Source organism: Corvus kubaryi, unplaced genomic scaffold (genome assembly GCF_017639235.1).
Source record: "Corvus kubaryi isolate FWS band 111438036 unplaced genomic scaffold, C.kubaryi_AGA036_p1.0 37398, whole genome shotgun sequence".
Taxonomy (NCBI): domain Eukaryota; kingdom Metazoa; phylum Chordata; class Aves; order Passeriformes; family Corvidae; genus Corvus; species Corvus kubaryi.
In genome coordinates this window covers 36,504,765-36,529,237 of record NW_024581137.1, presented here as the reverse complement: position 1 = coordinate 36,529,237, position 24,473 = coordinate 36,504,765, and the positions used below count along the sequence as shown (strand labels likewise).

The 24,473-nt window shown below is 36.8% G+C and overlaps 2 protein-coding genes across 17 annotated transcripts in view; one reads left to right on the top strand and one right to left on the bottom strand.

The window, feature by feature from the left end:
* LOC121671717 (metalloreductase STEAP2) overlaps positions 1–24,473 on the top strand; it is an 83,043-nt gene that overhangs the window by 36,422 nt on the left and 22,148 nt on the right. For 8 of the 16 annotated variants that reach the window (XM_042043838.1, XM_042043837.1, XM_042043836.1 and 5 more), the window contains 13 exons: positions 1,634–1,682; positions 1,767–1,888; positions 2,381–2,597; positions 3,451–3,615; positions 4,867–4,985; positions 5,409–5,527; positions 6,545–6,626; positions 7,879–8,071; positions 8,606–8,743; positions 10,881–10,957; positions 12,008–12,202; positions 13,167–13,253; positions 15,023–15,127. In XM_042043838.1, the coding sequence (XP_041899772.1) occupies positions 1,634–1,682; positions 1,767–1,888; positions 2,381–2,597; positions 3,451–3,615; positions 4,867–4,985; positions 5,409–5,527; positions 6,545–6,626; positions 7,879–8,071; positions 8,606–8,743; positions 10,881–10,957; positions 12,008–12,202; positions 13,167–13,253; positions 15,023–15,127 (1,668 nt within the window). Of the gene's footprint in view, positions 1–1,633; positions 1,683–1,766; positions 1,889–2,380; positions 2,598–3,450; positions 3,616–4,866; positions 4,986–5,408; positions 5,528–6,544; positions 6,627–7,878; positions 8,072–8,605; positions 8,744–10,880; positions 10,958–12,007; positions 12,203–13,166; positions 13,254–15,022; positions 15,128–17,757; positions 19,547–24,473 lie in introns of those variants that run through there. The other 8 variants (XM_042043843.1, XM_042043859.1, XM_042043850.1 and 5 more) reach the window with 7 other exon arrangements.
* On the bottom strand, positions 21,381–23,242 carry FAM237B (family with sequence similarity 237 member B). Its single transcript, XM_042043860.1, has 2 exons — positions 22,703–23,242; positions 21,381–21,999 (listed from the first exon to the last, which is right to left on the bottom strand). The coding sequence occupies exons 1-2, from the start codon at positions 23,082–23,084 to the stop codon at positions 21,974–21,976; spliced, it is 408 nt and encodes a 135-aa protein (XP_041899794.1). The 5' UTR covers positions 23,085–23,242; the 3' UTR covers positions 21,381–21,973.

Below are 24,473 nucleotides of genomic sequence, written 5' to 3'. Positions count from 1 at the left end.
GAAGATGTAGACTATATTCATATGACCCAAATTCAATGTGTGCCTCATAACTGGGAACAAGAAGGGTTGTCCAAAAATCAGCTCAGGAGCTCTAAGTAAGATTCTGAGAAAATAATTACTTAGATCCAGTTAATAAGAGGCACATAAATTCTTCTAAAGACTACATCACATAATGCACTACCATGACTTGCCTGAAATGTAGATGACTCATTCTTTTGTAATATTCCAGAATTTTTATGAGAAACCTGCAGAGAAATTAACTTTTTATAGATGTTAATATTCCTTTAGTCTCTTGTTTTACAGTTAAGATTTAGAACTTCAAATGAAGTTGTGACAAACATATTGAATAATTAAGTAGTCAAATCCCTGTGGATCTATTGGCTGTTCAGGAATATATTACTTTCTTCTTGAATAGAAGTTTTCCAGTTGGCTGTATTACTAAACAGATGTTGTAGTCTGTAATGAATCTTACAGACTTTTCATTCAAGCTTTTCATTTAACACTAACTAGTATGAAATGTCTGTTGTACTAGAGCAGCAACATATTTGATGTCTAGAACATTCAAATTGTTTATCTGGCTGTAGAAACAGGGCATTTTTTTCCTACAAGATAAGTAAACAGGATATGTATTTTTAATTCCTTATACTAAAAGGAAGAAAAATTGTTTCTATACAAAGAAAATATTAAAACAATTTAGGTTCTTTACTCTCAGCCTGCCTAGAGATTTTACAAGGTATAAATATCAGGTAGGAAAAACGTTAATATTACCATTTAATCCTGCCTTATAGATCATACTAGAGAAATTTGCTTCAGAATGTTCCTTTTTTCTTAATATACTATCCAAGCAACTTCAGAAAAGTCAGTCTTGTATTTTACATAGTTCAAAAATCAGCATAAGAATCTGAGCCTTTGAAAAGGAAAACAGTTTTCTCATCACAACCAAACTAAAATATATGTAAAATTCATAATGATAATTATTTCTCTGTGTTAGAATAAAACTGTGTGTTTGTTAATTGCTTCAGAAACAAAACTCTCTTGCCAATAATGTCCTGCATAGACGGTTCCTGGCTTTGGTCTTATCCGTAGTTATATTAGACATTACTGTCCTTCTCCTAGCTCTCTAGGAGCTATGATTTACAAGATTTTATTTTCTGAGCTTTTCATGTGTGATATTGGCAAGTTCTTCTTGTCCATACATGCAGTTTTTATATGTTTACTTGTAAATGCATTAAACTTGAAGTGTATTGGTCTGCATAACTGAAGCCACAAAATTGTATGTACTGATGACCCTGATGTAAAACATGAACAAATGCATTTTTAAAAACACAGCTCTAAGAGCACTGAGAATATGGGTTTCTTGTGTTAGATTATAGTAGTGAATACATTTCCCCACAGAAGTTCAGACTTGTACTGAATGAAACATGGGTTTTATTGTACCCTTAGGACTGCAGTTAGTTATTGTTGTATAATGTCCAAATGGTTGACCTCTTCTTTGATAAAATTCTGTTTATCCTGCCATAGGATACATTAAATTCCGTGTTCTGAAGAAGAATGCCAAACCAAAATTAAATCATAAGTCCTAATGTCACTGCAATTTAATGTAATTAATGTATGTTTTTTGAATGCCTGTTAGGAAAGTGGATTTGCAGAGCTGTTAATAGTACTTGCAACATTTACTGAAGGTAAGAGATTCCATACTGCATAATTACACAATTTTTGCCTTTAATTATGATTTTTTTGTAACTTATCTACAATTTCCTTCATAGTTAGACTTCCCAATCCCTTGGTAAAAGGTTTTAAACTTACCTACTCTTATGAGGACTTTGAGATGAAGAAGTTACTATTTAATGTAATAGCAATCTTATCTAAAGACCCATCTGCTGCACAGGTAAGTTGTAATAGAACAGAAATAATAAGTAAAAAAAAAACCAAACAAAAAAAGACAAAGACAAAGGAATCACAAAAATATTACTTATCTGTCCATCTGGCATAGCCCAGTACAGTGAAGTTATCTGTTCTCCAAATCAGGAATTCATACATAGCTTCAGACCAAGTCCTGCTGTTGGAAAGCAGCATACAATTTCTGTTTTAGAAAGTTACAAACTTGGACCGTGCTAGGAAAATTGCTGACAAGTGACTGCAGAGCATTATTGAAATATACCAGAAGAACATAATAAAATTTAACAAACCACAGTCTGTGGGAAATCTACAGAATATAAAGAGAATTTGCCTGTACTTGCAGTGTTCATGACATAGTTTCTCAATAAAAAAAAAATGTTGTTAGTGTAGGACAGATAAAGTTGACTCATGCTTTAGATTTTTCTTATTTGTATGTGAAACCTGTAAACTCTCTCTCTTTTTCTTTTTCTGGACTCTGCAGCTCCTCAGTGAAAATCATGTGATGCCAGCTTTACTTTATTATGTAAAACCAAATCAAAGGCCTGGATTTCATGAGTGGTCTGCTGCTCAATATGAAGAATTACAGCTTCATGCAATTGCTGTTTTAGCTTCGGTGGCTCCTGTGTTAGTAGATAAATATTTGTCCTGCCAAGCGAATACTCTTCTCCTTGTGTTCCTAGAATGGTGTATAGGCCAAGGTCAGTGGGTGCTCATGGCTTTCACACACAGGTAACCTCAAAACAGTTCAGCTGAACTTACTTTCTTTGGCAGGAAAGGAAAATGTAAAACTCATGATGTCAGAATGATTGTTTTTCAATAAGTCACTTAGGAATGAAATGTTTCCAAAAAAACAAACAGCCATCCTTTTTTTTTCTGCTGATGGATAAGCTGGTGCCCCTTTCCCTGTGTACCACTATACTGATATTCCTCCATCTGTGTGGGTAGCCAAACACCTCTATTGTCTGTGTTTTATATGAGCCAGGAACTTCCCTTGTGGCCAAGTGAGACCAGTAATTCCTGCCATGAGACAGGACACGTTAACTCAGACAGACAGGGTGCGGACTAAAGCTGGCTTCTGAGCATCAGATCAGAGTGTGGGCTAAGCAAAAAGATAACTAAGGGCACTCAGTTTTGTTGACCAGATTTCTAAGGATAGATATTTTTCATAATAAAATTGGTATGTCTTCCTGGGAAGAAATTTTTATTTGGGTTGAATGGAGATCAAAATGTTGCTATTAAATGTCATGCTAAAGAACATATTTTGAGTTTTGAAAACTGCTCGTGAACCTAGTAAGGTTAAAAAATGTATAATAATTTCAAATGTTGACCAAAATCTTACCTTTCTTTTGCATGTAAAAAGTATAGTCATACATGGAAAGGCATATTACTAGATGGTTTTAAACAAGAGTAATTTCTAACTTCAAGGGGATTTGGGGGTTTTTGTTGTTGTTGTGTTTTGGGGTGTTTTTTGGTTTTATTTTTCCTGAGCACATTATCATTCTGAACATACACTGTCTGCAAAAACTACTATTCATTGATGTTGCTCCACAGATCCTTTCTTTGGTCAAGGTAACAGTTTCCATGGAACAGGTGGTTGTGGCAACAAACTTGCACAAATGCGCTATGGCCTCCGAGTGCTGAGATTTGTTGTGTCCCTTTATGATGATGCTGTGAACATTAATTTGTGTGACCAGGGAGCAATTAGCCAGCTACTGGGTAAAGCACAATTTGTATTGCTGTTGTTTAATTAGTACATTTCTGTTGACACTAAGAATGTTCATGTATTTTTGTGTGCTGTGTTTTTAGTGTGTTATTCCTTTGACTGCTGAAAAACTAAAAAACCTCTACCAGTTAATCCAAAATGTAACTGATTTTATTTTAAATTTTTTTACGTTTCAACACCCATTGAATGAATTAAGCAAAACAGACAGTTCTAAAAGTCTACGTGTTTAATTTCAGAGCAAAAGCTGCCCCTTCTCGCTTTATGTTGCTGCATTTGGTACATCTTGTTTTCATAGTGGTAGCCCCCAGAAACTCCAGCCCACGAGTATTTTTCCACCTAAATCTATTACAGTGTTGCTTTCCACAACTCCTCTTTAGTGCAGAATAAAATTAATAACAAGGTGCCTTTGTATGAAAAACATGAAGAAAAAAAGCAGAACGAAACTGCTTAACCACTGCTCCTGCAGTTTTAGAGCATTCATTTCCTGTTCAGTAACACATACCTACTGTAAAATTTTGGTTTAAGTTCCAAAACAAACTGGTTTAAGTTCTTTTCTTACAGTAACAGAAAGTTTTCAGTACTCTGAAGGAAACAAAACAGGAAAGATCCTTTGGAATTCAAAGAGTATGTTCTAATAAAAAGCCTAGAAATGAAGTATTTTATAGCCTCAGTTGAACTCCAGTGAAAACTCAGTGGAAACCTACAGCTTTTAGTGAAAGCAAAATTAACACTATGCCTTACATATCAGAATCAAGTAACTTTTCTTACTCTAGGGGAGCTTTGTGTATGAATGCCCTCTTTCACATAGTGGCTCCAAGGCAGATTTTCTCAGCAATGGTGGTATTTCATGTCTTTCCCACATTTCCACTGTCAGTACAAACGTTTGTGAAGCTGCACAATAGAGTGAACCAGTAAGTTTGTTGTCTTTTTCTAAGAGTTCCTTAATTCACATCAGGTCCCTGAATTCCTTGCACTGGCACAATACAAGGGGCAGCACAGAGTCTGAACAAGGGAGAAATCAGTGCAAACTGCTGTCCTTAACTCTGTTAAGAGTAAAGGCCATGAAACTGCAGCATCAAAGTGCTGCACTTCTGTAAGCTGTTATAAAAACACAGGAGATAAAACTGAACTTACTTTAAAAATCCTTTCATGTAAATTTGAGTTTTTTTAAAAAGCAACAGCTGTAATAGAATTTTGAATTGTGTATAGGGGCATTCATATATATAAAATATATCCATTTACAGACATCTTAAAGTATGCAGCAAACAAATCTGAAGAGAAGGAAAGTACTCTTCTACTGGAAATCCAAGCTGATACCTTATTTATTTTGTCTGTTCTCTGTGATAATGATCTCCACAGAAAGGTATGTATCTTTCTACCTTATACTGTGCAGACATTGCCAAAACATGTTATATTTTCATTTAAGGGACACTTTTTTTCTGTTTTAATTTAAAAGCAGGTGTCAACTGTTGTTAACAAGTCATGTTTCTTGACACAGCTAAAATGCAAAAACACTCAGAAATCCACTAGCAAGTGTTGAAGATACTTGATTTTTAATTTACATTATTTTGAAACTGATATATGGAAGTGTGTTAAGAAATGAATTAGCACTTTGGAAAAACTGAAAATCTCTTTTTCTTGTGTATAAGGAGTATGTCCTGCTTTTGTGGACCAAATTTATTACAATATAAATACTTACATTTCTCAGTTTCCATTGTATTTTCTTACATGTTTACATTTAGTAAATATTGCTTAAGAAACATTGCTTTAATTAACATTTCAACAGGAACTCTTCAGCTGTGAAGGAATTGCTATACTTATCCCATTCTTTAAGATGGATCCAAAGAAGTTATATAGTGGATTAGGCCACAATTGTCTCCTCCTCAGTGCACTCGACTGCTTGTGGTTAGTGAAGTATTTTTGCATCAGTAACTCGGAAAAACTCTTGTATTTTTTAGGTCTGCAGTGCTATGATCTTTCTCTGCACATATAGGCCTTTCTTCTATTTACAATGTACAAAAATTCTTAATAAAATTTGACTAATTAAAAATGATGCAAATGAAATAGAAAATCTTACATGCAGTATGTTCCAAATATAGATTCAGTATGACAGCCTCACTCTCTGCACTGAGTGACCTCCTCACATGCAGAGCTACTCAAGACTTTCTAAGAGATGCATATGGCTAGAATCTGTAAATAACTTTAGAGAAGTAAACAGTACTCAGGAACAGACCAATATTAACAAAAAACTGTGTAAGCATAAGAATTGTTTGTAAACTGGCTATATTGGGCCAGAAAGATTGCCAATACATAGGAGGAAAATAAAAAGTTAATTTGTTCTAAGGCAGAGGTTGGTAAATACTTGAAAACCGAATATGTTTGCTGGGAGAAAATACTGATGCAGGAGATCTCTTTAGTTTCTCTGTTAATGATCATAGCTGAGGAAATAAGGAAGCAAAACCAGCATGAATGCTGGCTATATGATTATTTTAATCTGGGAGAAGCAAACCATTGCCAAAAAAAAGTCTTGCTTGACTCACCCCCTTGATTTTGCTGGCAGAAATATTCACACAGCCCTACAATAAACCAGATTAGGGACATGATCTGGTTAAATTTTAAGCTCGTTTACTGAGTTCGTTTCAGTTTAAATACATACTCCAATTCATTGTGAACCTGCCAAATTTCTTAGGCTGCTTCAAGGAAGATGTGCCATCTGCAGGAGAAGAAAGAGCAGTCAAGCAGGGTATATTTAGTTATAGGTGTAAATGAAAAGGCACGTGAAACATGATTTTTCTACTCCCTGAAGGTATGAAGCACATTGCATACCAAATGGTATGCAATTCAGCAAAATAAATGAGATGGTTGTAGAATGTTCTGATGCATAGAAGTGTTTCTACATAAGTGAAATTATTTCTGTTTAAGGTCCTGTGTCATTGGATGTTACATTGGAGAGGACTATTTTATTGAAAAACAGGGCATTTTTCTCCTTCTGGATTTGTTGGCAGTAGGTATTTTTATTATTGGTTTTGTAGAATGAAAGAGTAGGAAAACAACATGGAAAATTGCATTATTTTTGCTGCAGTATCTCCTAAGACTGTTATACTACAAAAAAACCAAAAACAAAAACAAAAAATCAGTGCATTTAATTCTCTGAGACAGACCCAGACATCTGCTCAGAATTTATTGTATAGATTTTCCCTGTATCTTTTTTCTTTTTTTTTTTTTTTTGTTAATACATATTTGATAGAGGGTGTTTTTAATTTAACAGAACTATACTGTTTTTGAAAAGAAAACTCAAACTATGCTCGTAGTTTGGAAGACACCTCTCTTTAGAAAAGCACTTCAGTGCTTCATATTGAAGTTAGTAAGAACACTTGGTCGCTTTAACAGTTTTTATGTTTGAAGTTACTTTGTACATGTATCTTGTGTGTATGGCTACTTCTGGGGATCTTGGACACAGAGCTGGCACAGACATTTCACCTCTTACAAAATAAAAACACACCTTCCTTCATTCATTCACTCCTCATTCTTACTGGCTGTGCTGCCAACCCCTGATGTTCTTGCAGTCCAAGGCTGCAGACCCTCAGAATAACAGAATCATAGAATGGCCTGGGTTGGAACGGACCTCAAAGATCATCCAGTTCAGCTCCCCTGCCATGGGCAGGGACACCTTCCAGTAGACCAGGTTGCTCAAAGCCCCATCCAGCCTGTCCCATCCAGCCTTTGGGGTTGGGACATCCACAGCTTCTCTGGGCAAGCTGTTCTAGTCCCTCACCATCCTCAAAGTAAGGAATTTTTTCCCAGTACCTAATCAAAACCTACCCTCTTTCAGTTTGAAGCCCTTGCCTCCTCTCAGCTGCTGCCAAAAGACCTGGCCACAAAACACAAGATGTGCTGTACTGCTCAGCCTCTGCCTTCAGAGTCTGTTTCTTACAACAGTAAACTTTGGTAGCAGTGTATTCTCCAGCACACGATCCTGGAGGCATGTACACAAAACCTACTGAGTAATTCTACACACAGGAATGTGCATCTTGTATGATCCTGCACTCATACCCCTCATGTTCCTTGATTTATGGAACTTTGCATAGCAGGATTCCAGAAACTTTAAGGATTTACATGTTTATACGTGAGTTTTGTGCAAAACTAGTGATGAAAAGCTTGCAGTTACTTGATTACATATTACACAATTTCTCAGAAGGTAGACATCCCTGTGTTTTGAACAGTTTAAAGCTTTCTTTACTTTTTCCTTGACCAAGTTAAAGGAAAAGAACCTGTGCAATATAATTCTTGGAATCCTGGTTGAATTTTGTGACAACCCTAAAACCACTTTGCACATGAGTATCTGGCGAGGGAAGAGAGATCAAACAGCTGCTAACCTTCTAATACAGTTATGGAGACAGGAGGAGTTGGATTTGGGAGTCAAACGTGATCGATATGGAATGATTGTTGGTAAGTTTGATGATACGTGTGAAACTGTGACCAGTCCAGTAAAATAATGACATTATTTTCTTTTGTAGTCTGAATCCTGGTGACAGTAAATATCAGCATTTATAACTTTACACTGTAATCCTTACCAAACCTAAACTATCTTCTGTTTCATTTGTTTTCTATTTCGTTTTATTTATTCGTTTATTTTCTTTTCATTCTGGCCACTATATAGCATTTTCTACATCAACTGGGAATTAACCAAGTATTGAACAGAACCATGACCAGCTTTTCCAATTCTGGACAGTTAAACTACTTAATTTCTTCCACAATAGGTATTGTGTTTTGTTGTATGGTGTAAAAAGAAGTGAGTGGTATTCTCACAAATTTTTGGTCATGCTAATTAAAATTTCCTGACCAAATATTACGTTCAAATTCTTGGCCAAACAATCAAAATTATTTACATGGTGTCTACAGAATAAGATGGATTTCCTCTAAGTTTGGGAACCTACTACCTCTTCAATTTTCTACTCTGGTTTTGTGTTTTTATATTATTAGACATTAAGAAACCTATTGCTACCAGCTTCCAGAGACAGCAAAAGGTCATTCCTGTGCCTGCCAGCTGTCCCACCTTTGCCATCATGGAAATTTCAGAGAGCATACGGGCAAAAATTTATTCATTATTTTGCAAGCTAGGTAAGACAAATTAATTGCCTTGTCAGTGTCATATTTGTCATTAAACTTCTTCACTGGTGATCGATAAAGTCACTAGAAAAAAAAACAAGGTCAAAGGAAACATTGAGATGCATCATCAATACTCTCTAATTAATAGATGCTTGCTTATTATGTTTTTAAAAGTCCTTGTTTGAGATTTCAAGACTTCCCCACTACTTTGCTGCCCGTACCACTAGGAAGAGTTTTCTTAGGACTAAACCTAAAGTTTGTTTGAAATTCTCTGCAATTTATTTTCCCACACACGATATCTCTTTCACATATTTTAGCACTTCTACATTTATTTCTTTAGATTTAAAAAGGTATTACTCATTGATTGCATTTTCTAACATAATCTCTAATTGTTCTTTTTTTTTTTCTGGAGTCTTTCCAATTTATTCAAATTCTTCCCAAAACTGAACACAGTACTCCAACAGAAGCCTCAGAGCCAAATAGAGTTACGTTATTCTACACATCTTGTAAATAACCATTCAGACATTAATGTAACAATAGCTGTATTCTTAGGGGCATGATATTGTTTGCTCATTCAACTTAGAATGTTGTACAGTCATCTACCATCCTGGGTTAGTACAGATGGCTATTCCTACAATTAGAATTTTTTATTTGTCCTTACTGAATTAAATTCTGTGGTTTTAGATAATTTTTCAGAGTGGCAAGATTAATTTGCATTTTAATCTTTTATTTCAAAGTGTGGCAGTTCCTCCTAATTTTTTGGTTTTTTACACACTGAATATGAATACTCATTATACCCTTGTCTTAAAACCTAGACTGAAGTCAAGATAAGTGATAAATTTTTCCACATCCATGAGATTTTTTTTCTGTCTGTAGACAAAAGCTGGGTCTTAGTTTTCAGTAATTCATGTTGGATATTAATTTTTTTTGCTGTTAACATTTAGCTGCATAAACATTATTTGTCTAATTACTGGTTTCAGGGATTTTCTTGTAGGCTTACTTTTGTTTTCATGTCCATCCTCTGCAGGTTCAAAGATAATCAGTAATTGTTCTGGGATTGCTTTAGCCAGTTCTCTGCTTTACCTAGAGAATGAACTGGTTCGAAAACACCCTTAGTTTCTCTAATAATTTATAGGTATTTGGTCCTCTGTTGTAACCCAGGTTCTTACTAATTTTAGTAGTGTTAATTATATTAAATGTTGGATCACAGCTGGATTCTTTACGAAAATAAAAAGGCATAAGATTTTCTTCCAGCTTTCTCCTATATTCACAGATATCTTCCACGTTAGTTATATACATTGTCCTGTGAAGTACTAAGATGATATGAAAGATAATAACATATGGAAATATTTTATAGTCTTCTCTGCAACTTCCTCTTACTATTAAGCTCAATAACAGCCTGTAACACAATGATCTAGAAAAGCAGTGGTGGTAAATGGTCTTTATTTACAGTATTTCTTAGCTTCAAAACATGATGTAATTATACTCTAGACAGATGCTACTTTCCCAGTTACCACACAGATGATATGATGAAGTCTTGAAAGAGATTTGATAGACTGTGCTTAGATTTTTTTAAAATTAAGTACCATTATCATTCAGTGTGAAAAAAAATGTAACATAGTCTCAGCAACCATACTTCCTTGTCTTATTCTTTTACACATACTAGAAACATTTTTAAAAGATGGAGTCATGATGCTCAAGGCATTATGCTGAAGACAAAATCTACAAGGTGGAGGAGAACCTCATTACACAGCTTTGGAACAAAGCACCAGTATAATTTTCCTGTTGGCTACTTCACAGTTAAAGCAAGCTCTTTATGTGCTGAACTGCTGCCCTAGAACCGGTCGGTGATCTGTAGAGTCAACTGTTTTAACAGAAATCAAACCCTTACCACGAAAGTGTAGCAACCTGGCCTGCCAAGTGATTGGAAGGCTGATGAAGCCATTCATAAGTAAAAATTTTACTATAGAGAGAAAGTATTGTGGAGAAACGGAGTTTTTACCGGCAAAAAGCCTGCTCAGGATCAAGAGTGACTGACTGGTGTATGTGTGATGAAGATTTTCATGTGTTTATATAACCAGATGTCTTCTTTTAGAATATTATATTTTAAGATAAATTCATCATACTGATGTGATTAATATTCTTTTAGGTTTTGAAAATTTACCTGGCTTATCTACTAAGGATTTTGTTACGCTTGCTATAATACAACGTTATATTGACTTTAAAGTGAGTATAGTTCAAGCAAATATTACTACTGTACCTGCATTCCCAAAAATAGCAAGTATATCTCAGGACACAACAAACAAATAATCCTTCAAAATCTGTCCCCTCTGTCACAAGTCACCTATAATTTCACATAGTGAAAGCCAGTATTCACCAGCAAAAGAAATAATCCCACCTCCAACATTGCCTCAATCCCCAGGTTCTTGCTTCATACTGCTACAAATGCTTGTGACCATGCAGAAAATAAGACTAGAAACTAATGCTAGATAAAAATAACTCAGGAAAAAATAGTTCTAACTGTTTGCCAGATCAAGACAGGAATGTGCCAGGAGTAAGAAATTGGAGAAGGACTGGAGAGTAGGACTGTGTCCTTGCCCAGTAAGGTCAGTTTAGGGGGACACTATTAAAAAGGACATGAAAAACACATTCTTATTAAGGTTCTTCTGTGCTTTCCTATCTTTATCCCCACATGCAGTATCCAACCATCCATCCATCCGTCCGTTCGTTCATTCTGTGTAAAGTTAAAAATGGTGTGCCTATAGGAAACTAGAGCAGGGTAACAAGCTTTGTGAGAGCTGTCCTGCTCAAAAGATGCCTTAGTTTATGATAATTTTATCCTTAGGAACAAACTCAGAGAGAGCTTGCAGTGTTCAGGAAATTGCAAGACTCAGTGTTTGGTTTATAATTCCAGCTTCTGTTGATGGCTCATGTTGCAGTTTGCTCTAATAATGTCTGCAATTTGAGATTTTAAGTAGTAGGCAGTAGGACTCAACACTTTGCTTTTGTAATTTGGTATCTTGGAGCTATCTCTATTTCTTCTGACTTGCTGTAGTTATCAGCATTCTTGTTACTCTTTGGAATCAAGTTTGGGCTCGAGAAGGCTTAGGGAGGCTTATCAAGAATGAATTTGGCACAGTATTAGTGCAGTCTAACCTTGCATAAAAATTCTGGGAATTCAAACAGTAAAGAGAGAGATGGTTTATATTGTTTTGGATAATTGGAACTGAAAAATGAGATAAATATCAAGTACTGTGGTGTATGTTTCACACACAGGTTGGAGAGGTTTGGAGTGAAATATGTGCAGAAATAAAAGAAGAATTCAGGCCTGTTACGTCAGATGAGAGAGCCTTGAAAGCTATTTCAAAGGTGTCAGAAGGTATTGGAAGAACAGTTGTTGCTCTGCAGATTGAAGTGCTTAAGATTCAACAGGAACAGAAAATCCAAGAGGAGGAAAAAACATATAAAGAAGTAAGACAAGGAGTATTTAAATAAGGAGAGCCCACCTAAGCTTTTTTGTCCATTTATGTGCAGATTTTCTTATTATATAATGTTGAGAATCCTGTATGTGTACACTGCTTGAAAATGTTTTAATCTGTCTCAGCAGCAAAATTTTAACTTTAAATTAAATTAGAATAACCTCAGTCCTCCCAGCTTGTATAATTTCCACAGTATTTAGAGAGCAACATGAAAAAATGAAGCAGTGTCATTGGCGATGAGTCAGCAATGGGCTAACAAGAAATGATCATTATGTTACTAGAGTTGCACCTGTGTTCGTCTGTAGCAGATAACAATACAAAGTACCTATTACAAGTACACCCGCTTCTTAAATGAAATATAAGTATTATAAGCTCCCTTGCTGAATATTCACAAAGCTTTATTACTTCAGAAAGTAGGGCTTTGCACTTCCCAGCATGCTGAGAATGAGAAGGTATAGACATTTTCCAGCTTTGGTTATAAGGCAAACATTTGGTGGTTTTGCTCATCTGTTGTCTCACCCTCTCCTGCTTTCTGAAAAATAGTTGTCTGAAATCTCATGCTAGTGTTTTGGGGATTGTCTTGCATTATGATGACTGCACTTTTGTCACCTGAACTGATTCTATCTCTTTTATTCAACATTTGAGAGTAAAAATATACAGAAAGTATTCCTGAAAGAGCTGGGCCTTGTCCAACATATGTTTTGGAAGAGAGGGAAATTAGTTTGCACAAAGTAAGCCTCTCTTTGTTTTTTAAGGGCAGTGCATAAGTGAATGTTTTAAAGGGCAAGTACTTTATTAGAACATTATTATCCAGTCTCAGGTGAGAGGGATGAGCTAAGGTAGTCAAAGAGGTGTGTGTAGGTGAACATTCTTTTCAAACAGCACAAGCAATGAAATCAGAAGAGATCAGGAGAACAGGATTTTGTTGCATCCTGTAAGTCTCATTTACGTTACAGATCCAAGCTACCCATCCACAGAGAGAATTGATAAATAAATCTTGGGAAAATGTCATGACTCAGACATCAAACTATGAGGCATTGAAGGTAAGAAACCTGATGGAGCAAAAAATTTACATTCATGATGTATTTATAATAATTTTGAAGTTCCAAACACATTTCTTAATGAATTATGTGGATATTCAAGTAGAAGTGATCGTAAATTTTTTATTCACACAGACATAGAAGAAGTAACCATAAGATGTATTGGAAAAGTTATACAATCTTTGATTCTTCTGACTACAATCACAAATTGGAGATCAACATTGTCACTTGCAGTTGAGGGGTGGATTTATATATATGTATTTCTTATGAAACTGTTGAAACTACAAGTCTGTTCATTTTTACTTTTATTTTTTCTAATTCTTCACTCTCTTTTTTTAGTACAGCAAAATCTTTCAAGATGGGAAATATTTTAGGAAGAAAGCAGTTTCTTCTAGCAATATTTGCGCTTTCCCAGAAGAACATAAGAATATTAGAGTCCTGGTTTGGCAACCAGATTAAGTTGGAAAATGAATGAAATCAGACTTAGAAAAACTTTGGTAGCTAAATTTAATTTTTCTTCATTTCCCAAAGGAGTTGCAATGGAGAACAATTTTCTTTCTATGCAAGCACCTCCCTGGCCTATGGAAAGATGTATGCTAGAATTAGAAATGAAAAAGGGCCAGAAAAAGGATCTGAAGAACTAGAGACTCACTAGTTTTAACTGAGTCCCTGGAAAGCAGTTTTAGGCACATGAGGGAGAAGGAGATTGGTATAGACTATCATGGATTTACCAAGGACAAATCACACCTTGCCAACATAGTTGCCTTCTGTGATAAAATTATTTGTCCTGGAGAAAAAGGAAGGTGGATGCCTATTGCCTTGGCTTTGGCAAGGTTTTCAGCACGGTCCTGTGTAGCATTCTTGTAGTTAAAATGGGGATAGATTACGTACAGGTGGACTACAAGCTGTGGGAAAAACTGGCTGGACTAATGGGCTCTAAAGGACAGTGGTCAGTGACTAAAATCTAACTAGTGGTCAGTTTTGAATGATATTCCTCAGAGTTAGTTACAGGGTTGATAATATAGTGTTGATTTAATATTTTCATTCGTGATTTGGATATTGAATCAGTATCCATCCTCATCAGGTTCAAGGTGTGAATGCCCCATCCCTGGAAGTGTTAAAGGCCAGGCTGGATGGGGCTCTGAGCAACCTGTTCTGGTGTCCCTGCCTATGGCATGGGAGTTGCAACTAGATAAACTTTAAGGTCCCTTCCAACCCAAACCATTCCGTGATTCTGTAATTCTATGACGCTGAGCTGGAGGAAGCAATCCACATGCTGGGATGTAGGGTTGCTGTTCAGAAACTGTACAGATGGGCTGACCAAAAGCTCATAAAGCTCAGGGAGAAAAACGGTGAAGTCATTCATCCGGGTTGTATTGAGATTGAGTTGTGATGCCGCAGTACAGCTGGGGCTGCCTGGAGAGGTGGCTGTGTGCTCTGCGTGGGGTGAAAGCTGATCGTGAGGCAGCACTGTGCTCTTGTGGCCATGGAGGCTCACAGCACCCAGGGCTGCGTTGCACAGAGTACAGCCTGCAGGTCACAGCCAGCAGGGATTCCCTTCCCGCTCTTGCAATGCCATGTCCGTTTATTCTGTTTTAGGGTTATCAGTACAAGAAAGAGTCAAAAACCAGGGGAAGGGTACTTACAATTAAAGGCAAATAGAATTATAACCTCATTTATTTTGTCATTTTGTTTGTATGTTTTCAAACTAGTGCAAATGACACAATTAATGCACATTAAAACAATCTTGCCTTTTTTCTTACTATCTTTAGAAAGCAAAAAGGCTTCAGAAAATATCAATAGAGGCTTCCGGATCTAAAGCAAATGTTCAAAATGGACCAGTCCATTCTACTGATATTAAAAAACTCCGTACAACAGTAAGTAATCCTTAATGACACTGTTTTATTTTCATTAATAGGTAAGCAGTATGGGGTTTATTCTGGCTCTATACGTGCTGCTGCTTATGCTTTCTTTAATGTTATATTGACAAGTCCAAGTACATAAGAAAGAATCTGTATCTTCTGCAAATCGCCGCTTCCCATTCTGACATATCCTTAGACAAGCAGTTGGCCAGAATGAGATTCAGATCTGCAAATTACTCTGAAAAAGTGTGGGCAAGATGATTCCTATGCTATGTGACATGTAGCTCTTGTGAGAGAGCTGTTCATGAAACCTTGCTGAGGTCAAGACCTCCTCCTTTCATTGTTGGGTACATCTGTGCAATCTTTGATACATCTGTAGAGGTGTCCTTTATCAGTAACATGTCCCTGACTGTCTGCAGATAAGCCACTTGTTGTATCTGTAGAAAACATTTTTTCTCATTTCTATCAGTTAATTGACGTGTGAGAAAATAAAAAGCCTTTGTTAAGATCTAATTCACACCTAACAGCATATTTAGATGTTGAGTTATGACAAGACACGGGGGAATCCTCAGTCTAGCCAGTAACTGGTTTTGTGCTAACTGGGTTATTTCTGTGTAAGCGTCACAGCTGAGGAGGATTTTAGGGGGATAGTTTCTTGTTGCTTGTTGTAAGTTACTCCTACATGTGAGGAAAAACGAAAAAGGATGAACATGAGGTGCTGTTTTCAAACTTGTATGAGGGCAGGAGATTCTATTATCATGGGCTCCCTGGCATGAATGAATAATGATAACTAAGGTGGCTGTAACTTGAAAAAGAGAAGATGAAGTTCATGTTTGATGTGATGGAGAAGCAAGGAGCTTAACAGGAAGCAAGGGGATTGTCTCAGAGTGCTGGACTAGAATTTTTCTCTCATTTTCTTAAACTTCAGAAAGATATGGAGGAAAACATCTGTGAATGCAAGATGTAGTGGGTTGGAAAAATTATTTAGGTACTTGCCTAAACAACAGTGAGACTGTTAAACAGCAATATTTTGCAGAAAGTATCTGAAAAATTTTGATATAAACATGAGTAATCTGGAAATTGTTAGTGAAGAGAAACATACTGTTAGATTTTATTTTAAAGGCTTGAATCTCAAGCCAAGAATGTTCATATCTTGGAGGGAGAGGATTTAACAAGAAAGTAGCTTCTTGGTTCTATAATCAATATTTCAATAACTGTAGATAAAAACAAGGAAAAGGTTAGTCCATTTTGCAGAAAAGGTGTATTGAGAAAAGAAGTGTTTTAGCAACATCATATAAAATTCCTTGGGTACACTGCTTAGGAGAATTACAAATGACAGATACAGCTGGAAATTTTTTTAATGCAACCATCTTCCTCCTCTCTGCCAAACACCCTGTACTAGTTTGAAAACAAACCAGTGGGAGGCACCAAGTGAGAATAACAATTTAATAGGGAAATTAAAGAAAAGGAAAAAATAAAACACTGGTTCAAACTGACAGAGTCAAGATACAACCTGACACCCTGTTAGTCGGGGTGGTGGTAGCAGTCAGGTAGAATGGTGGCTGCAGTCCTCCTTAAGAGGTGATCCTGTAGTAAAAGAGTCTGCTCTTCCTCAGGTCCAGTGGTGGCTGTGTAGCTCCTGTACTCTGGAAATCCAGTGGAAAGGGTTGTCTCTGGTGTTCAGAGTCCCAGATTGTACCCACTATGGGATGCTTGGTTCCTCCCTCTGGGTGGAGCCTCTCACAATGGGGTAATGAGTCACGAGGCCAAGTGTTGATGAGGCTCATTAACAGGAGATAGTCCGGAGGGAGTTATCTCTGAGTCATGCGGCAGGACAATGATGGGCCATTAACAGAAAGATAGTCTGGGGGGAGGAGGCAAGGAAACACTGCCCCACCTGATTGCAACAGCTCATGAGGATGGTAATTGAATACACTGCAACCCAGGACACACCCTTAGCAGGGAGAGATGAAAATTAAGCTAAAATGGTTGTTGCTTAGTCAAGGTCAAGTAGTCAAACATGTGAACCACATGCACTCAAGGAGTTGCATTTTTTTTCAGTAGGTCATGATTAGAAGACAGAGCTGTCACTCAGGGATATTTATGCCAAAACTCCAACCTATTCAGTATAAAGAGTAGTAATGAATCTGGAAAGGGTATGTGTCTTTCAGTCTTGGAGATTTTTTGGAGCAGTAGTTCTATGCAATTGCATTCTGAGAATGCAATTCTCAGAATTGCAAGAAGAAGGCCTGTTCCTTTTTTTTATTTGAAGTAGTAAGTAATAATGTATAGGGAGGTTGCAAACTGTGGCTGATATTCTATTCAAATCCAAATAACATTGTACAGCAAACTTCTATTGGAATAAAGGCTTGATTTTCTTTTTTTCCATTCGTAAGATCAGACATGAAGGCAGAAAAGCAGAGCACATAAAAGTACCAGCTGAAAAAACACTCTCTCCTTTCTTTTATATTGATGGGAACAAATTGTGAATTTAGTATAAGGGATAGTTTTAGTAACCCTCAGAAACCTCAGCAGATGTCTCCACCAACTGAATAATATTTTCAAAAGGCAGTTCATTATTCACATCTCATCTCATTTGCAAGACTAGCATGAAAGTCAAGCAATGTATTTATTTTGTATTTCAGGTCGGACCTGGTCGCTTAGTAACTGTGGAAAGTACACCTCGTCAGTACAGTGGAGGGCCACTGGCTGTTGCAGACCATGCTCCTAGAAAGGCTGCTGTTTTTATAGGAGCCTTAAAAAAGATCAAAAGAGATAAAACATTGGACTCAGTCAAGAAAAAATCAGTACCTGTAGAATAAATGCTGTTCCAAAGAGTGCTGTATTAATATGTAGTTACCTATATGTAGATACAAGATAAATGTTTTTAATGAGTTGATAAATTGCTTAGAATATCATGAGTAAAATTATATTTTTCCTTAATTAATATAATGTGGGGATGTTTTATTAATAAAGTCCCCTGTAGAGTATGGTACAAAGATATGTTAGTCTAGTAACTTTGTGTGCTAATATCCACTGTCAGCAGTCCACTATTTGCATTTCCATCTCTTGCTGACGCATTCCATACATTGCAGTTTAAGCATCTCATTGAGCAGGGTGATAAATTTTCACATAAACACTTTCAATTCTTCGTTTTCCTGGATACCATACCCACATGGTTTTTGTCCAAATCCATTTTGTTTCTTGAATTGCCACTTTTAGCATCAGGACTTCTGACATCTCAGTTTTCATCTAAACACTCACTAAGAAGCTGTTTGTGCCAACAGTTTCTCCCTGCCTGTTGGAGATACATGCTGGAATGTCCTGCTCCATTTGGGTTGCTCACAGCTCTTTAACTGATCTTACTAATCTAATTAATTGTTGGGCTTTTATTCCTATTGTCTCCAAAAAGAATTCATCTTCTTCCACCCTGGCACCTCTAGAATACCTATACAAACTGGTGAGCAGCAGACCTTTTTGCAGATGACTCCATTTCTGAGCAGTTTTCTTTTTTAATTTGGGCCATGCCAGAAATTGCTGTTACAATAGAGCAAGATTCCCTGAGGATCTTCATTTTAAAACCAGTTGCTATCCAGTGTTATGGCATAAATTTCTGTGACATCACAAGCTTTTATGCTGTGACATACAAACTGGCACTTAGTCTGTCATTTTGGCCTGTAAGCAACATCTTCAGAGGAGCACAAACTTTTGCTATTTTAACTGCCAGCTGGAAAGAAAGAAAATAAATTTAAGCTAGCATATTCCAACTCCTTTTTTTTGCTTCATGGAAGAGGTAATAGGTGTGTGTATAAGCATGTCATAAAAATTTGTTTGTCTCTATAACAAGATATAGCAGTGGTGGCACTAAAAATAAAGGCAAATGGCTTTGTTTAAAAATTGACTACTTAAATTATATAAAAAGAAAAACTCTAAGAAAATAATGAAATAAATAAAACATGTATGAAAAATGGTATTTGAAGTTTAGAAAAATCTCAGCATGTGTTTTCCAAAGATCAGAAGGATTTTCTTACGGGCAGGTCTGTTAAACCCTTGTTGAGTAAGAAAGTTGTCTAGTACTTAAAGCTAAAGAAATTAAATTGAGCTATGCTAATTTAATTTTTTATGCTGACCATTTGCTGACTGATAATTTTTAACTATAATCTAGTTTCATCATACATTTTCCCAAAATTATCTGTATAAAGTTTGTTCTATTAAACTAGTCTGTATGTATTTCTTGCCTGCCTGCAAGAAAGGTTAGCTAAGGTATATAAAGATTCTCTAACTGAACTCCTCTGTGTCAAGTAAAGTCTTGCTCAGTTTTTTGTGGTTATATTTTTCTGACAGCTCTGCAGCAGACTTGCTGCTTTATTGCTGGTTTAGAGAATGTGTGGTGTGTTGTCTTTTCACAATTAAAACCAAACAAAACAAATTTTACTAGGAGGCCAAAGCCTGTGACATTTTGAGGGTTTTTTACATGCTTGCACTTACGTGAATGTGTGGGTGACTCATTACTACTGGCAGCAAGGCAAAGACCCATTAAAAAAAAATGTAGAGGATTATATGTCCTTCCAATTTCTGAGCAAAGGTTACAGCAATACACTGTAGCCAAGGTATGGATAAAGAACTTCTAACTGGAAATCAGTTTTGCTTATGCAAAAACTTTAAATCAGGCACAAAGTGAGCCCCATGGCATTTCTTCCCAAATTGTATTGCTTCTGCTACAGACACCATGACTGCAAATGAGCAGCTGCAAATGCAAATGCTCTTGTTAATTGAGTATTAATATTAATTAATAATGACTGGAGAATGAAGGAGACAGAATTTTCCCAAATACATACATTTATTCTTCATAAATCAGCACTAACACAAGGCTCAGAGCAGCACAAACAGCATTTGATTTTGCCAGACAGCCACGGAACATAGTTTGGCTGTTGCAGGGGGGAACATACAACACCCAAGAAGCTGGGCTTGCTGTCCCTGCTGTAAGCCAGGGATGGAAACAGAGGGAGTGCTGGTGGAAGAAAGGATCATCCCATTCACTGTTAATCCCTGCTGTTGACATCCCAGGAGTAGTCAGCTGTGCCTTTCCACAGCTTTCATAGATGTACACTATAGTGTGTCTGCCTGGAATTAGTTTTGCTGCTGCTGTGTTCATTGGGTTCACAATTAGCTGCCCCTTTGCCAGACACCGCAGGGTGACTGTAGCAATTGATTGTTCAAACATTCTGCAGCCAATTATGGTAATGCTAGGCACTTTTGTGTCTTACAGAAAACTAATTAAAACAAAGGCTTACTGCCTGAAGAAGGATGAAGCTTTTAAAACTGCATAGGATACGTTGCTCTGGCATTCAATTAAAAGCTCACTAATAGCAGAAACAATCCCTTTAAAATGTTATTATACTTTGACACTTCTGTAGGTAATCAGTGTAGGTGAACAAGGGGCATTTGTTTATGTGATTTATGCCAGTTACATTTGTTACAAATGCAATCCAGTACACAGCTTTATAAACTGGATATTGCTGGGGCAGGTTAGGTGATGGCTCTCAAACTGCTGCTCATCATAATGTATCAATTCCTGAAGTTGTTGTGCTTGGGTGTGTAATAACTTCATTTGCTCAAAAATACTATTTCTATCAGGAACTTAAAGTGATGTTCATGAGTCAGAAAAACCTGTCACTACTTCTGTACCCTCTCCAGAATACTGTAGGAGACATATAGGAGATGCAGTTGAATATTGTGTTTACCTAAATGAACGTTTACAAATTTGTGAGACTTGTTGGATATTTTACAAACGATATATGAGCTAGGCATTATGTGGGATGGAGTTCTTGTTACTTATGAAGGTTTCTATGCTGTTACAGCATAAGTACTATTTCCTAAAATAATTAAAACCACCTGGAATCTCATAAAAGGCTAAAACACAACAGGGACTGAACAAGCTGCATTGCCCAAGGAGTAAAGCAGAGAATAGTCAGTATTTCTCAGGCTTTTTATACTCAGAAGAATTGCTTTAAGTAGGCAGTTAATCTCCCTGAATTATTTTATCCATTCTCAATGGTTTATACTGAGAGCAGTAGCCGAGTCAGTCTGTCCCTCTTTTGAACCACTTGGTGCCTGGGTCCCATCTCAGCTGAAATGCTGCCTGCAATGACAGGGATGGACTGCATCTCCTTATCTGGAGTCTTGATTAAAGCGCTGTTCTTAATGTCACATAACATGTCAAATAACATGTTAATGGACAAGAAAACTACTGCTATTCAGACCTTGCTGCTTAGAAAAATACTTTAATTAATCCATAGACTAAGCAATGATAAAATACAAAGTTTAGACTGCACAGGACATTACAATGAGCATAATCCTTCCCTTTAGCTTAATGCCCCACCTCTTTTTTTTTTTTTGCAATTCTTAAAATAAAGAGCATGTGCAAGACAATGTATAAAATGCATTTGTTTACATTTTCTCTGTTACATAATATATAAAAATATATTGGGGTTTCCATCAAAATTAACTTTCAAAAAGAGAATTATTGGAAAAAACAAGATTCTACAAAAATATGACACATCCAGACTTTAAAGTTTATATGGGAGAACAAAGGTGTCAACTCAAAATACAAAAGCATTCACACGTGCAGTGAGGAAAAGGCAAGCTTGGTAGACTGCAAGACAGGAAAGCAAAAGTGGTAGTGTGGGGATTTGTGTACTTATCAGTTTAGGAGTGATTAATTACTTTATACAAAAAGAAGATAAAAAAAAGATTGAACCATGCCACAGGATTTGTCCAAGCATCTACAATATATGTTGTGATTTTGTGCTCCTTCATTTTGATGTTGCCTTAAGTATCTTCATTTCCTCCCCTTTTGGCCTAAAATGGATTGGTGAAAGCAGACCCTGCAAGATTATGAAAGACAGGTAGTTATTGTCCAAGCAATATGTTAGAAATGCTATGATTAAATAATCTTCATGTTCAATTCTGAAAACCTGAGTCATCTGACAGGGTACATCAGAAAAAAGTCTGCTGCTGAGGAGGAAGGGGGACAACAGATCTAGGACTGATTAGTAAGATGTAAAGTAACCTACATGATCTCAGTTCATACTCACCCCAATCATGATGACCAGAATCTGTCACTGTTTAGTGATTCACAGTGACCATGACATCACATTATATGTCAGTAGTTTTAGTAGGAAGAATAGGGCTCAAACTGTCAGGGATTTGAGCTTCCCTTCTACAGAGCAATGACTACCCAAAGCTGAGGCTGAACTCCTAATAACAGGAAACTTTTTAGTATTGTAATTACTTTTTTAATGTACTGTCATTTATACGCACACAGCAATAAACGGAGAATGCAGCATCCATTTCCACACACTCCCACGTGCATACCCAGCCTTTTTTACACTTCATTAAATATTGAAATGTAGTACCCTAACAACTTGTGACTCGTGTATTATGAAAGTAGCTACCATTGAAAGATGCAAATGGGTTTGACAAGTAGAGACAGAAAATTGTAAATTAGTATATTGAGTTGTCTAAGCAATCAAGGATGAGGATGGAGCATTGGTTCAGTTTAATGTTAGTACCATATCATGTAGTTACCTTCTAAAGTTCTGTGTGAGTATGTGGAAGAGTATTCGGGAGATGTTAATTGTCTTCTGCCCATTCCATGGGATCTTGAGAGCACACAGTCTACATACATATCCCAGAAGTTCTGGGCTAAGTCATTGAAGAGTTCATTGTGCTTGGGCTTAGGGGATTCCTTTAGGAACATCATGAAGTCCCAGAGAGCAATGACTGTATCTGCTACCTTGAGTTTCTTCATTTCCACCAGCCCTTGGGACGATACCTGCCAGCACTGATGGTCAATCTCACGCAGGCTTGGAGGAGTTTCTTTTTGATAATCTAGATTGGCATAAACCAAATTCACTATCAATATACAGCCCAGCTGAAGAGACCACCATCGTTTCCATACAAATTCCATCCTTCAAGAAGATACCTGAAAAGAAGTGTATAAAATCCCAGTGATTCTGATGTTATGTAGTTCATTGCCACATAACTCTTGTGGGTACCCCAAGAGATGATTTATACAGGTATTCAGAAAAATAAATGCAATAAATACCAGTGAACCCTAATGCTGGAAGTTAGGTTTGCACCTAGAAATTGTTAATGACATTTAGAACATGAAAACCTGAAGCAAAAAGTTTGAAGTGACCATAGCCTATGTTAGAACTGCTCCTTTAGACCGAGACTTCTTCCCTTAAACTCCTGTGCTTGGATTGTCAGCAAAATCAGGTTAATAGCAGATGCTTAAAGAGTCCTAGTCGAATGCTATTTTAAATTACTGCAAACAAGTAACAGTTATAAACAGGCAGTCTTTCATGGAAAGTCCAACTCAGAAAGATGGTAATGAAGGAATGGTAAACCAGACCATAAACTGTATTAGGCGAGTGTAGGCATGTTATGAACTCATTCAGTAGCTGTTGCAAGACTGGAAGAGGGCAAATTCTTTTCTGGCTTATATTAGAAAATTAGGTAAGATTTTGGCATTATTATATCTAGTATATATGCAAAACACACAAACTATCTGGAGAATTAGAGATGCAAAGAGCAATAACACAGGAGGCATAAGAAGAACTTCAAATGCTACAGAATATGTATTCTTTACTACACACAGATTCCCCCTGGGAAAAATGCAGTCTCCTTATTGTAGGTTACGGGCGGGTTCGGTCGGGACGGAGACGGATGGAGATCTCTATAGGCAGGTCTTGGGACACAGTCGGTTTATTGTAAAGGGCGTGGGTATTGGGGCACTGCTCAGAGCTGCTAGACTCAGCTCTGAGCAGGCCCAAGAGAGTAAGCAGGTGAGAGAGAGAGAGGGTGTAAGAGCAAGAGTGGAAGTAAGAGTAGAAGTGGAAGAGAGGAATAGAGAAGAGAGAATCAGAATCAGAAGTGAGAATGTCTGAAGTCCTGGTTACAATACAATAAATCATCTTCTGTACTGAATATTCTAATTGTCACTAACCAATCTAATACAAGATACAAATCTATAGCATTTACATACAGCCTATAAGAGTCCTTATATTACCATAGAGTGTTACATCTTAACTTCTAAAAACTACTCTTTGGACCCCTTCTGCTGAGCTAGTAGGGTCTGCTCTGACCCTTGGACCTGCCTGCAAGCAGAGGGTATTGTTTCATCAAGAGGGGATTACTTCAGTGGCCATACCATTGTTTTCTAGTTGTTCAGTAACTAAGACCTGGTATTTCAAAAGTGGCTTTCATTTCGATGTTGCCTGTAGTTTTCATATTCCCAAAATCTTTTGTCAGGCAATCATATTTCCAAGGTTTTCCTGTTCCATCTTTCCCAACA